The sequence below is a fragment of the Anomaloglossus baeobatrachus genome, chromosome 3 (assembly GCF_048569485.1).
Source record: "Anomaloglossus baeobatrachus isolate aAnoBae1 chromosome 3, aAnoBae1.hap1, whole genome shotgun sequence".
NCBI classification, from domain to species: Eukaryota; Metazoa; Chordata; class Amphibia; order Anura; family Aromobatidae; genus Anomaloglossus; species Anomaloglossus baeobatrachus.
Genome location: NC_134355.1, coordinates 118,803,341 through 118,819,315, shown reverse-complemented (window position 1 = coordinate 118,819,315; position 15,975 = coordinate 118,803,341). Strand labels below are relative to the sequence as shown.

General features: G+C 43.7%; 1 protein-coding gene across 2 annotated transcripts in view; it reads right to left on the bottom strand.

The window, feature by feature from the left end:
* Positions 1 to 4,255: 4,255 nt before the first annotated feature.
* DZANK1 (double zinc ribbon and ankyrin repeat domains 1) overlaps positions 4,256 to 15,975 on the bottom strand; it is a 116,656-nt gene continuing 104,936 nt past the window's right edge. For both annotated transcript variants that reach the window (XM_075338106.1, XM_075338107.1), the window contains exons 19-21: positions 12,709 to 12,836; positions 6,496 to 6,570; positions 4,256 to 4,510 (exon numbers count right to left, since the gene is read on the bottom strand). In XM_075338106.1, the coding sequence (XP_075194221.1) occupies positions 4,345 to 4,510; positions 6,496 to 6,570; positions 12,709 to 12,836 (369 nt within the window). In that variant the 3' untranslated portion in view covers positions 4,256 to 4,344. The remainder of the gene's footprint in view (positions 4,511 to 6,495; positions 6,571 to 12,708; positions 12,837 to 15,975) is intronic.

The following is a 15,975-nucleotide window of genomic DNA, read 5'->3' as shown; positions in this document are numbered from 1 at the left end:
TCTTCACTGTCTCTCGTCATGACATTAGTTTAGCACGTCGTGCTCCTACTCACAACCTTCTGCGCTGACATTATGACGGGGGACAGTGAAGAAGATGTCAGAGTGTGATTGCAGCACCTGAGGACGGGACTAGTCTGGGAGAAAAGACGTTCCATCAGACTAGTCTTGGCTAATTAGCCAGTGGTTATAGTGCTCAATCTTCTGCTTTTAGTCTCGTGAGACTATATCATACTGCATTTTCATGGTTGATCCACGTTTTTAAAGAACTTTACTGTTCTATTCAGCACCATTGCTCCCTTAATATAGTACGGATGTGAAGAGTCCGGTGAGACGCATTGTTTCATGTTGTGCGATCGTTCATTTTGAGGTTGATAATATTGCTGCACGTGTGGAATTTTCCAGATCTGATTATTCATAAACCTCAATATTAATAAAATATCGATTGAAGTATATTAATTTCAATTCAAGTGCAGGGGTCAAGTATTTATTGTGAAAAACTTAAAAAAAAAAAAAGTATTCCTATAAGTTATCACCTGTCCACTGGATAGACAATAATGGCTAGATTAGTGGGGATTTGGTCCGCAGAGCCTCCCACTAATGACCAGGACAGTGGTCTTATGTCTGCTGCTTTATTCAAAATCTATGGGTCTGCTGAAGATCTGTCCCATAGAGATTGAATGAAGCAACAGCGCACGTCACACTGTCCCTGCATTCTGGCGATCAGTCATGCTTCCACCATCCTGACTACTATCATCTATCTAGTCAGAGCCACTTTGAAGTATTTCCAAATCACTACAGCCACATTCGTGGTTGACATTAATGAATTGTCTTCTTATTTGGTGACTTAAGTTCAATAAATTAATTTCTTTACTTTTGTAGAAAGTTCTGATTTTTGTGGTTCATTGTGTGTTATGTGCATCTTTCTTTTTATTCTAGAATGGGCCAAAATAATAAAGAAAATACAGAATTATGATGTCTCTAAACATTTCTCCTGCTGTGGATATCTGTATTTGGGAGCCATGTAGTACTGATCTTTATTAGGACACACATTCCCTGCTTTGTACCCGTATTACACATCTGGGTGCCTCTGATTTTAGACATATAACAAGGTATTCAATTCTTCAAAGGGGGAACATGATGCTTTATACAAGCAGCATATGGAGAATATGGAGTTGTGTGGTCACATAAAAGGATGGCACAATATAATACAAATGGAAAAAATCACTAATCACTGAGCTAAAGTTACAGCATTACGAGGTTGAAGAGTCCATTGTGGCCCTATTGATAAAGTATTGGAACAACTTAAGACATGTTATTAGATTTCCATTTATTCTATGCTGAAATAACATTTTCAATACACTTACCTTTAAAATGGCCCATTGTTCTCGCACTGCTGCTGTTTGGGCGTCCTGTCACATCTTTATACACTCCTGTGTGATGACTGTCATGGGATGCTACGTGTCCAACTTAGGCTAGTTTCACACTTGCGTTGAACGGCATCCGTTGCATTGCGTTGTGTGACGGATGCAACGGATGCATTGCATGAAGTGGCACAACGGATGCAACTGATCGTACAAAACAACGGAATGAGCTTTTTTTTTTTTTTTTATACAGTTACTGGCGGCAGACTATTGTGAATGATCATCTGATCACCCGGCTGCTCAGCTGATTGCTCACAGCAGCCGGCCGCCGGGTGATCAGCTGATCGTTCGGCCGCAGAGAATGTGTGCGGGGGGCGGAGTGCAGGTGGGTGGAGCCGAGCGGGACCATAGTGCTGAGGACAGGTTAGTGTGTGTGCGCGCGCGTGTGTGTGCGCGTACATGCGGAGTGGAGTGCGAGAGGGGGTGGAGCCAAGTGGGGAAGTGTCGGGCTCCCTGTGCACACGTAGCCAGAGTAAATATCGGGTAACTAAGCAAAGCACTTTGCTTGGTTACCCGATATTTACCTTGGTTACCAGCGTACATCACTTAGCACTGGCTCCTTGCACTTGTAGCCAGGGTAAATATCTGGTAACTAGGCAAAGCACTTTGCTTGGTTACCCAATGTGTACCCTGGTTACGGGTGCAGGGAGCCAGAGAGAGCATGCGCAGTGAAATCCTAAGGATTCCGCTGCTCAAAAAAACATAACATGCTGCGTTCCTTCTGCCCGGCGGAAGCAACGCAGCGTCGCTCGGCGGAAGCAACGCTGCGTTCCTTCCGCCCGGCGGAAGCAACGCAGCGTCGCCCGGCGGAAGCAACGCAGCGTCGCCCGGCGGAAGCAACGCAGGTACTTTTGGCACAATCCGTCATCCATACAAGTCTATGGGAAACAGCGGAATCCGTTAAAGGATTCCGCTGTTTTCCAAAAGGGCGGATTGTGACGGAAGGAAAAAAAACGCAAGTGTGAAAGTACCCTTAGGGTACGGTGATGAACTGCGCTGAACTCGTAATGTCAGCGCTCGTCACTGAGTTCAATGACCGTTGTGTTGTCATGAGAAATATGGCGAGCGGCCTGTGACGCCACCGCTAGTCACCCCCATGGAAGTCAGTGACGAGCGCTGACGACACAAGTTCAGCGGACTTCATCACCACAGGTAATGAACTTTGCTAACCCCCTGACGACAGCAATCATTATCCCCACAGCTGCTCGCACACTGCTGTGAGCCACTACGGGGTGGCGGGGGAGTGGGACACAGACTGTAGGGGCACCAATAGACTGAATTCACACAGAAGTGCTTCCGGGGATTTTGCAAACCCATTGACTTATATTGTGTCACGGTCTGCATTTGCAGAACAGAATAGGACATGTTCCATAATAATGGAACGGACATGCTGACACCGATGTGTTTTTGTAGGAACTGATGCACACTGAAGTGCTTCCATGTACCATCCGATCCTGCACAAAACACATTGAAAAGATGGTCTTGTCAGTAGGGCCGCAAAAAAACCCCCAAAAAAAACTGATTCGGACAAACGGAACGGTTGTCTGAATGAACTCTTAGTGATATGCATGATACTTCATCACACGGGAGTGTAAATGGATGAGGGAGGGAATCAACAATGGTGAAAGTATGGCACAGAATACAGTAAACCTTTCATCGTTAGCTCATAAGACCGTTTTTAATGTTTGACTTTATTTATTCCTGGGAACCTTTATTATATTGATATATTAAGGAACTGCTTCTAATGCTCTTTCCGACTGGGCGAAAGCATCATGCAGTGTACACCAATTTCCTGGCTTAAAAACACTTGAAATGTCAATTTTTTTCACCACACCTTGTAGTTAAACAGAATATGTCACCAGGTTTTTGTTACCCCATATGAGAACAGAATGATGTAGAGACAGAGATCCTGATTCCAGCAATGTTTCACATACTGGGTTGCGTAGCGTAGTTTTGATAAAAATCACTGTTTAGCTGAAGATTATCACTTGAGAACTAGAAACCTGCTGCCAGGAGGTCCAGTATATTGAGTACTGCATAACTACGCCCCCACCACTGATTGGCTACTTTTGCCATTGTGAGTGTACACAGAAAGCTGCCAATCAGTGGTGTGGGCGGGGGGTCATACAGAGATCAACATTCAGAAAACTGCTGGAGCGGAGAAAACTGTGATTTTATGAAAAGGTCACTAAGTAGCGCAGTAAGTTACAAATTGATGGAATCAGGGTCTCTGCCCCTACAGATGAGGTAGCAAAATCCTGGTGACAGATTTCCTTTCAACATAATGGTAATTTTTGGCAGGTTCGTGACATTTCTGACTAGTTTCACCTACATTTTGGAAATTAACAGGAGCACGACTGGAGGGGAACAGGACAAGCCTAAATAAAAAGTGGTGTAAATTACAAATATACTTGTCTTGTGGTGGCGTACAGCAGCTTAAAGATGCACTTAAAAAGCACACATTTCCTACTAAATCTGGAGCGTCTTATTCCAGCCCTCTCTTTATAAAGTCCAGTGTGAAAAATGCCATTTTTGATTAATTGGGGCCTTTATGTTCTGGCTTTAAATTAATGGGAAGTGCAGTGAAAAAGGAAATTAGGTAGAAAAGTCATAGGATATAAAGGTTCATGTATTAGTTTCAATGGTCAGTGAGGCATGTATTGATCAGGATGTAAGAGGAAGTGGCCCGTTCCACCTCGGTGCCCGGCAGCTCATCTTACACCAGGGGTGTTCTTCCAAAGACTCAAGCCATTCTCTCAACAAAGTATTAGTAAGGAGCCCACACAGCAGCAAGGTAAGAACACATTACACATTTATTCAGAATAAAAAGGCACCAAATGCTTGGAATCAAGACTGATGATTTCTGTATTACATAGCCATGATTAGTAATAGAGCATAAAGGTGTGTCATTTGGAATCTCTGATCAGAACACGTCCAGACTGATGTTCTTTGGCTTGGTGAGCTTGTCCAACATGCCTTGCCCCAACTTGGAGGCAAAAAGTGAGGAGATTTGGTCATTTCCGCTCTTCAGGGCCAGGTCATAGGCGGTCATTCCTTTATTATTTTTCTTTTTAATACTTGCATTGCACCTGAACAAAAATAAGAAGGAAAGTAAGGTATCCTCAAGGAGTCTTCATATGTGAAGATATCAGAGGTCAAGAGAGCAAAAAACAATCTAGAGAAAACCAAAGCCACAGCTAATGCAAAGAAAGGGTACAATGGTGTGTAAACCAAACAGAAAAACCCCATTAAAATTCTTAACCTTTTAATACTATATTTAAAAGGTCAGAAGACCAACAGAAGAAAACCCCTTATAATAGTGAGGGAACAACCATAACAACAACGATGTAAAATAATGCATAGGTAGGGAATAAAACTCACCCTGATGAGCCCTGAGTATCCCTACCTAGCAATGGAGGGTATCACGCCCGAGAGTTGTAGCACCCTCATTCACTGACGGGGAAACTCTAATAATGCTTAGATCACCCTGCACTGTAAATAAAGCACCAACCGGAAGCAGGTGAAGTAACAATTAGAAAAAGACCAGGCGAGTAAAACTAAGCACCAATCATGCCACACATATCATAGTTATTACTCATCTGGTCTGGAGGTCCAGTAGTCAGGTTCCTCAAAACGACATTACATTTTAATGGGGTTTTTCTGTTTGGTTTATACATAAAACTATCTAGCCTTAAAAATCCTTGCATTCTGGACCTGCAATTTAGATTGGCTTTTCCATTTACCTGTGTTCATTCACACACTGAATTGTGTGCCGACTTCGAGCATGAATTCTCTACTAAAAATTTACACCCACAATACATGTTAGTGCATACTGTAAGAAAATAATTTTATATATATATATATATATATATATATATATACAGTATATTATATAAATCTATGCCATATGAGAGGCTGCAGATTGTACCCATTGTACTTGGAAAGCTGCATTCCCATCTACATGAGAATTTTACTGTGGATTCCATTCCTGAAGATTCTGTCCTAGTGTAAGGGAGTCTATATTAATAGAAGATGATGACAGTTCAGATCAGGCACCAGTGCTCAGTGTATTCTTGGTGTGGTTTTGTTCACTTTCCCATATATCTCTGCCCTCTTCTTCTTTGAAGGACATGTCTGTCTTTACAATAGCCATAGAAGTGTGGTGACCAATGTGAAAACAAGGCAGTAAGAAAGTGCACTAAACAGTGTGGCCATGCTAAAAATGCATCGGGCACCATTGCTTGGTTTGAAAACTCATTTTATACTGACAGACGCTCTTTAAAGGGAACCTGTCACCAGATTTGGCGACTATAAGCTGCGGCCACCACCAGTGGGCTCTTATATACAGCATTCTAACATGAGCATTAAGGTGCTGCGCAGACGCACTTTGATCTGCCCTGATCAGAGCAGATCAAAGTATTGTAGTGCGCCTGCGCAGGACCTCAATGCCAGTGCGTGTGCATGACGTAGGACAAGTCATACACCCAGGCTTCAGAAGAAGGAGGACAAAGATGGCCGAAAGAGGAGGCGCCGGACCCAGAGAACGGAAACACCCATCCGACAAGTCTGCACCGCACCGACCCCCTAAGTGAGTATTATAAAGTGATTTTTACGGTCTACACGGTGGCCTGGGCTTTTGCATACAGCACAGCTTATAGTCACCAAATCTGGTGACACGTTCCCTTTAAGGCTAGGGCAACACGAGCGTAGATTCTCTCATGCGAGGGAGTTGGATTGATTATATAAATGACACTCATATCAAACTCTGATCAGATTTTGATCTCAGTGAAAACTTCGTGTGATCCAATTTTCTTGAATGAAAAAATTTAGCACACTCAGGGGAAGATGAAGAAGAAAATGTCTCAATCTTCTCCATTGTCCAACTCAGCGGAAATTGTTCTGCACTCTGATGTCATGGGCATGAGAAAAAAAATGTTAATCAGCACTGCTATATTGAATTGAATAACATTGGTCCAAGTGCAATCCAATAAAACATCGGATAGCACTCGTCCAATATATACGCTCATGGGAGTGAGCCCTAAAGAGTGCTCTTTAGAAGTGTGATAATTCTTACCCTAGTAAGACTTCAATGCTTTTCTTGCCTTCCAACCCAAGCAGGATAGCCTCATGTAAAGCAGTGTTAATGTTTCTGCAAGGAAACCCAATGTTACGTTGTACAAATAAATAGCATAATTTTCTGAGTAAAATGGATATCAATTAAAGGCTAACTTTACACTCATGTTGTGGCTTCTTTTTATACTGGGAGTCACAATAATTTGCTGAATATGCCAACTGTTGAATACCACCAGTATGAAATGGACGTCAATGACTAAGGCCCCTTCAAACATCCATGTTTTTGGTACATGTGGTTTTGTGGGACACATGTAGACCCATTAAAATCAATGGGTTTGCTCACTTGTCTGTATTTTGGCACGGACAGTGTGTCTGTGTGGAACACACACGAGTCCATGTACTCTACATGGCAAGATGTCCATTTTTGGCCGGCAGCATGGATGTCACACGGACCACACACTGATGTGATCCATGTGACATCAATATGACACGTAGCGGAAGACACCCATTCACCGAAATAGATTTTTATACTTACCTGTCTCCGGTGCTGCTGTTGCCTCTAGGTTTCTCTCATCATGCCTCATGAATATTCACTGCACTGAGTGCGGACCCGGAAGCAAGAGTGACAGCAGCGCCAGATATAGGTAAGTATACAAGTTCATGCTGTTCGTGTGCTATCCAGATGTCACAGAGAACACATGGACAACATATGAACAGCACAAAGTACATACACAGGGACACATGGATGACCATACGAAGCTGCACCACGGACTGTCACACACGTGCTTTTATTGCACGGACGTGTAAAGGGGTGGGCCTTATATGGAGTCTGTTAGGTTCCTTATTTTTTTTAATAAAAGAACAGCAGTGTATGTAGAGCTATTATTTCATCAAACCTGTTGAAGCTATCAACACAGTCTCAAGGGAAGCATCTAATAATGACTACATAAGATTGCATTGTAAAATGGTGCTTGAACATTTGAGAACCTTTTCAGAAGTTTACATATGCAGTTCTATGAAAAAGTATTCATACCTCATTACATTTTTCACGTTACACCCACAAACGTATTTTATGTGATATACCAACACAAAGTAGCAAATATTTCTAAAGGGTAAAGGAAATATGTACTTTTCTACATATTATAAAAATATAAATCTGAAAATAAAATCCTGTCTGACCAATTTACCTCCTAATTAGTAAATTGGGTCCACGAAATTGAGTCTGTGTGTAATTTATTCTCACTATAACTTCCGCTGTTCTGTGAAGGCCTCAGAGGTTTCTTTGAGAACATTAAGGCTCAAACAGCATCATGAAAACCAAGGAACACCCCAGACAGGTCAGGGATAAAGTTGTGGATATGTACAGCAGGGTTAGGTTATAAAAAAATAGCCCAGCCTCTGAACATCTCATGTAGCACTGTTCAATCCATCATCCAAAAATTGAAGGAGTATGGCACAAATGCAAACCTACCAACACATGGCCGTCTACCTAAACTGACAACCAGCAAGGAGAGCACTAATTAGAGGAGCAGCTAAGAGAGACATAGTCGCTTTAGTGGGAGAATCTGTCCACAGCTATTAGTTGTATACTCTATAGGTCTGGAATTTATATAAGAGTGGCAAAAAGAAACCATTTTTGAAATCAAGCCATAAGTAGGGCGATTTGCGAAACGTAAAGTAGGGGACACAGCTACCATGTGGAAGAAGGTGCTCTGGTCAAGTAAGGTCAGATGAGACCAAAGTAGAACTTGTAAGGCTAAATGAAAAATGTTATGTCTGGCGGAATACTAACACTGCACATCACCCTGAAAATACTGTCCGCACCATCAAACGTGGTGGCTGCAAGTGGGGATGCCTTTCTTCAGCAGGGACAGGGAAGCTGGTCAGAGTTGGTGGGAAGATGGATGGAGCTAAATACAGGGCAGTGCTGAAGAAAAACCTGTTTGAGGCTGCAAAAGACTTGATACTGGAGTGTAGGTTCACTTTCCAACAGGACAAAAGCATTAAACTTACTGCTAGAGCTACAATGTACTGATTTAGATCAAAGCATATTCACGTGAGTAAACTTTTCAGTCACAGTCCAGACCTAAATCCCATTGAGAATCTGTGGCAAGACTTGAAAATTGCTGGTCACAGACGCTCTCCTTCGAATTTTACTAAACTAGAGCTATTTTGCAGAGAATTGGCAAAAATTTCAGCCTCTAGATATGCAAAGCTGGTAGAAATATACCTCAAAAGACTTGCAGCAGTAATTGCAGTGAAAGGTGGTCTTATACAGGCGTCACACGATACGATCTATCGTGCGTTCGCATGAGCGATCGTACCCGCCCCCGTCATTTGTGCGTCACGGGCAAATTGCTGCCCGTGTCGCACAAAGTCTTTAAAACCGCCATCACACGCACTTACCTGCTGAGTGACCTCGCTGTGGGTGGCGAACATCCTTTTCCTGAAGGGGGAGGGACGTTCGGCGTCACAGCGACGTCACACAGCCGCCGGCCAATAGAAGCGGAAGGGCGGAGATGAGCAGGACGTAAACAGCCCGCCCACCTCCTTCCTTCCGCATAGCCGGCGGGTGCCGCGGGACGCAGGTAAGCTGTGTTCATCATTCCTGGGGTGTCACACAGAGCGATGTGTGCTGCCCTGGGTACGATGAACAACCGGCGCCATGAAAAATAAACGATTTTTTAAAAATAAGCGACGTATACACAACTCACGATTTGTGACCGATTCAGCGTTGCTCGGGGGTGTCACACGAAACGACGTCGCAAACTATGACTGATGTGCGTCACAAAAACGTGACCCCGAGCGATGCATTGCATGATAGCTCGTCTCGTGTGACGCCCACATTAGGCTATGTTCCCATGTACCATAATGCAATCTGTCTTGGGATCCGTTTGGATAATGCAAAAAGGTATCAGTTAACGGATCCGTATACTCCTTATTGACGTTAATGGTGACGAATCCGTTAATGGATAGTCCAAAATGTGTCATCCATTAGGACCAATCCATTAGTGTTCCATTGTTAAAAAGAGAGCAAAAGTTCTGCATGCAAGACTTATCTAAAACAAATCCAAATACGGATGTCTAATGGATCTGTTAAAGCATAATGAAAGGCTATGGGCAAAGGATCCGTTAGTACAGCATCCGTTTAACATAGATTCCCATTATGCTATAACAGATAAAGTATGACTAGATGGATAGATGATAGATAGAAAGAACAGATAGATACATAGAATGAATAGATAGATAGGAATAGCTAGATAAAATGAAGAGATAGAACAGATAGATCAATAAAGAGAGAGATAGCTAGATAGCTTGGACAGCTGTGTAGCTGAATTAAAAATAAATTTTAGAAAAAAAAAAAAAGACATCCACCCCCTTTTTATATTCAGCACAGGTACAGCAGCAGCTGCAACCCTCAAGTGTCAGCTATCCTTTGGCTGGTTATCCAAAATAGAGGGCATCCCGTGCTTTTTTTTTTTATTATTTGATTAAATAATTAAAAAAAAACAAAACATGGCATGAGGTCCCTCCCATTTTTTCCAAACCAGCCAAGGCACAGCAGACAACTGGGGGCTGATATTATAAAGGTGGCTTTACACGCTACGAGATCGCTAAAGCGATCTCGTTGGGGTCACGGAATTTGTGACGCACATTCGGTTGCTTTAGCGATTTTGTTGCGTGTGACACCTATTAGCGACTTTGAATCGTTGCAAAAACGTTCAAAATCGCTAATCGGTGACATGCCCCCCCTCTAACCAATTATCATTGCTGCTGCAGTAACTATGTTGTTCCTCGTTTCTGCGGCAGCACACATCGCTATGTGTGACACCGCAGGAACGAGGAACCTCACCTTGCCTGCATCCCTCCAGCAATGAGGAAGGAAGGAGCTGGGCGGGATGTTCATCCCGCTCATCTCCGGCCCTCAGCTTTGATTGGGCGACCACTTAGTGACGTCGCTGTGACGCTGAACGAACCGCCCCCCTTAGAAAGGAGGCGGTTCGCCGGTCACAGCGACGTCGCAGAGCAGGTATGTGCGTGTGACGCTGCCGTAGCGATAATGTTTGCTACGGCAGCGATCACCACATATCGGCCATACAATGGGGGCGGGTGCTATCACGCTCGACATCGCTAGCATCGGCTAGCGCTATCGCAGCGTGTAAAGCGGCCTTTAGGGTGGCAAAGACCATGGTAATTTGGCTCTTCTCAGCTTAACTGTAGCAGCCCGCAGCTGCCCCAGAAGTGGCACATCCGATTCTGGCACTGTGCACGGCTCTTCCCATTGCCCTGGTGCGGTGGCAAATAGGGTTATATATGAGTTTGAAGCCAGCTATGAATGACCAGTTGACATCAAGCTCTGGTATTAGTAATGGGTGGGCATCTAGCAGATACCCCATTACTAATTCCAGTTGTAGTTAAAAGAAAAAACATTTTTATTTGGACAAACACTCCCCAACTCAAGCCCTTGTTCACCAATTTATTATAAAATATATAATTTATATTAAAATAAAAAAGCACAAAAGACACTCTACAAAAAAATAGTGAAAGAAAACTAAAGTTACAGTTTTGTAATGACCAAGTCAAAGTCCTGATCTTAATCCTATATGAATGTGTGGAAGAACCTGAAGTAAGCAGTTTATGGGGGGAATGCCGCCAACATAACAGAACTGAAGCTGTTTTGTAGTGAGGAGTGGGCTAAACATCTTCCAATCCAATGTGGAGGACGATCCAACATTTAAAGTGTATGTCGTCACATTTTTTTTTTTCTTATTAAACTGCCCCAATGTCTTGTTAAATAGAAGGAACAAGGCGAACAGGAAGACAAGCAACCTGATGACTTGATAAAATCAAGATAACGGCAGAGAAGACCCTGGTGGACCTATCTAGGTTTGCATAAAATCGATTTTCCATTAAGTCGCCATGGCTCAAGATCAAAAATTTGTTCTCAATCACACGGTCCCAGGTTTTATCCAAAAGAAAGCACTTTTTAGCCTTAGGTGATTGCATCACAGACCTTCTCTTTCAGTGATCGGGGTGGCGCTTTGTAGCCTTTTAGTCACGGTCCTCTTTAAATTATTATTTGTGATCATTTAGATATATACTGGGACATTGAGAATACCATGTTAGTGATGCACATTGAATTACTAACAAGACATTGGGAGCAGTTAAATATAGAAAAAGACATGACAGGTTCCCTTTAAATGCAGTTATTACTTCCATGTTAGGTGGTCACAGCAGATACTTAAAGAGATGGTTCACCCTTTTTCATTACTGGCAACATCGATAGAATGTTGAGAAACAAGGTTTCTCTCAAATACCTTGTGTAGCCAATAGTGCCTGTGAGTGGCGCTATCACAGTGCACTCACCCCCTTCGCGTGACCCCCGGGCTCCGTGACCTCTGTTGTCCAGTGATGTTACGTCAACTGAGGCGGACCGCAGTCTTCCTGACTCACTGGGCTTTTGTTGACGTTTCACCACTCGTCACAGCCCAGCATCTTGATGGAGGGAGCATGGCCCTGGGCTGTGATGAGCGTTGAAACGCCACCCACAGCCCAGTCACTCAGGAAGATTGTGGCCCACCTCAGTTGACGTGACATCTCCGGACAACAGAGGTCACGGAGCCGGAGCCCGAGGGTCACGCGAAGAAGTGAGTAATAGTGCTCACAGGCACTATTGGCAACACAAGGTATTCGAGAGAAACCTTGTTTCTAAACATAATATCAATGTGGCCAGTGATGAAAATGGGTGAATCATCCCTTTATTAAAAAAAAAATAAAATAAAAAAAAGGTTTATCTGATTCTGCCACATACAGAAATGTGATATTTTTATACATTTGATTTGGTTCTCTTTTTCTTCCTGTAAGTCTTGTATGATAACTTTCTGTAGCCTTAGATCACGTTTATACAGAAATATGGGAAATTCTAAAGTGTTCACAAACGTTCTAGCACCACTGTAGTTCTGTAAGTAAAATATCACATTTAATAATTGAATATGGGGTATTATTTGTCACAAAGGATTATTTAATAAATAAAAATAAAGACTTGTGGGCTAGTCACTAAAGGAATATTTTTTTATACCTGATCAACTACTATATTTATGCCTAGGTAAGTGCAAACAAATAGGAGGTTTCTGTTGCAGACCCTTAATGTATCAACCAGTTTTCAGTAGTCCCTTATAAAATGATAAGTGCAAGCGGCGTAATAAGCACTTACGGTCCGGATTGCTGGTCTATATCTGCTCCTTTCTGTACGAGGACTGGTATAACTTTATGATGTCCATTCAGGACGGCCACAGTCAGTACTGGACGATCTTCATTATTTGAGCAATTAGGATCGGCTCCCTGAATGCAATTGTAGATTACAACAGTTAAGAGGATTGGAACATTTGCGACATCTGACATCTATATCTGCCCTTAGTAGACACATAAAGGGAAGCTATCAACATAAACTGGCCCAATAGTTAAAGTAAATTGAATGCAAAAATATGTTAACTAATTTTGGCCATTTTTTTCATATCACAATCTGTCTTGAAAATATAAATTGAAATCATGTAGTTTTCAGACTAACTACTGGGGCTTTTATTAGACTCTTAACTTGCTGTAGTCTAAGGAAACAACACATGTACAGTGAGTAGATATTGTGTAAAACGTCAGTGAAAGTAGACGATACAAGAGAATAAGAGGTACATGATGTGGAACTGGATGACATTAGTATTGATGATATGGTCTACTATTGAACAACACATTTTCAAATGTCCTAATAAATCAAATAAAGAATGCTTATCTCCATGAACGGCACCACTTGCCCTCTTCGAGTGATGTGTCCTCTAGCGACCTAATAATGTTTATATATCGTGCAATGCCGGGCATCCCTATTAACGCCGGTGTTCCGGTGCTTGCCTGTGTTGATGCCTTGAACTCTCCTCTCCCCCCGGCAGGCACATCGATATCGTTACCTTCTTGTCCTTGCAGGTATGTTCTTGTTGCGCGGCCCCCTGCTCTCCTGCATGGCCACCCACGTGCATCTCGGTCCTTTGCTCTCCTGCACGACCTCCCATGAATGTCTCGGTCCTACCCTCTGCAGCATGGTCACCCACAAGTGTTTCAGTCCTCTGCTCTCCTGCATTATCACCCACCTGTAGTGTGGTCCCCTGACTCTGCTCTGCGGCTGGCCACATGTTTTTCAGTCAACAGCTTGCGCCGAGGTGCATGGGCCCCAGGGCCTGCGCATGTGCATAGGTTTCCCTGGTCACCAGGTATTTGAGGCTCCCTTCCCTGTTGGGCTTGACCTAAGCAAATCATTAGTTTCCTAGCCTAGTCCTGTTGATCCAGCCTGTTGCTCCGGTCTGCCTGTAATCATTTTTGTGCCTGCTGTGTTCTGTTTCCCAGTGTCAGTCCTGTCTGTGTTCCTGGACCCGTCCAGCCTATATTTTTGTACCTGATCTGTCTATGTTCCTGGACCCTTCAGCCAGCGTTCCTGTATCCATACCTGGACACGTTCCCGTGTTCCACTACCAGCTTGCGTTCCTGTGCCTATGATCTCGTACTAGTCATGCCTGTGTTCCTAAAGTTCATTACTGTGTCCCAGTACCAGCCTGTGTCCTGTATCCTCCGCTGAGTCCTGGCACTAGCGTGTATCCTGCCTGAGTCCGGAGTCCTGCCAGAATCAAGCATGTCCTGCGTCTGACATTTCCAGAGACCATCGTATCTGGGATCCAGTGTATCCAGAGTCTCGTGTCTCCTGTGTCCTGACAGTGTACCTCTTTTAGTCCTGCCTGTGTTCCTGAGCCTGTCCTGCATCGGTTTCTGAGTATGTCCTGCCTGAGTCCTAGTACCCATCCTGTCTGTGGCTCCATTCCTGTCCTGCTGTCATCCAGCAGCCGCTCAGCTACTACAATCCCGGAAACTGCCCTGGGAGTGGCACCTGGCGTCTACCGGTAGCCAAACCCAACCTCACCATCAGAGGCTCTGGTGAATACTCTGTAAGCGCTTAATTACGCCACTCCCACATCAGGGTTAGCCCGACTCCTCCTGTGGTCTAGTGGGTTCATGCTCACAAGCTTGTATACAACGAACCGGGAAGGAGCATGATATAACGTAAGGGCTGCCGCCTATTAGTGGCTGCTAATGAGCTGCAGCTTTTACACTTTTGTAAGATGGAGCTTGTTACTACAAATACATGAATTTTGTGCCTTCAACACAAGGTGTGAGGGTGAGACCTTACAATATTCCATATGAATATACTTAAAGGTGTGCATTCAGATGACCATATAAATCCGACTGAGATGGGACCGCAAAGCTTGGACTGGCCGCGCATCTCCTGACCCGATTGTGACAGCTGGATAGGAATAAATGAAGCCATCACACTCCACACTCAGATTGGGAGAGCCACGGCCAGTCCCATGCATTGCAATCTGAGTCATATGGTCGTCTGAATTTACCTGATAGATGACCTGACACTAAAAGCGCTTTCCATATTTTCTTTGAATATAGAATACATTACATTGATAAGTCACAAATGTTCAAAACCCCTTAATGAATTTATTCACTTTGTGTCAACAATCAGAAGTCAATTGATTAGCTAACTGATTAACAGAACTGTTGATAAAGATCCTGTACTATACATGTTTTCTTCACCTGGATTCCAACATTTAGGGCCTGATTCATGAAGGTGTTTTCGCCCAAATTCTAGAGTAGAACACCTTAAAGTGTTGCAACATTTGGCGTTTTTACATTAGTACCTGTCAGGCTCACCAACATTAGCTAAATTGGGACAGGACGTAGCAAAGACAGCCTGGTAAATGTTTCAAAATTTACTTTAATGGTGTAAATTACACCAGAAAAAAAAAATTATGGCGGTGGTGAATGGCACTTTAAGACGCACCTAAGTGACATAAGTCTCAATGAATTAAACGCATCTTAAGCCTGCTTTACACATTGCAATTTCGCATACGATATCGTATGCGATTTGCAACGCCCCCATCGTATGTGCGGCACGTTCAATTTGTTGAACGTGCAGCACAAACGATTAACCCCCGTCACACGTACTTACCTTCCATATGACCTCGCTGTGGGCGGCAAACGTCCACTTCCTGGAGTGGGAGGGACTTTTGGCGTCACATCGACGTCACGCGGCAGCCGGCCAATAGAAGCGGAGGGGCGGAGCTGAGTGGGACGTAAACATCCTGCCCACCTCCTCCTTCCGCATAGCCAGCGGGAGCCGCAGGACGCAGGTAAGATCTGTTCATTGTTCCCGGGGTGTCACACACAGCGATGTGTGCTACCCCGGGTACGATGAACAATCTGACGTTCAATTCTAGAGAAATGAACGATGTGCATGCGATGAATGTTTTAACGTTCAATCGCACATACCTGTCACACAGTACAATGTACCATACGATGCCGGATGTGCGTCACTTACGACGTGACCCCGCCGACACATCGTAAGATATATTGTACCGTGTAAAGCGGGCTTTACTCT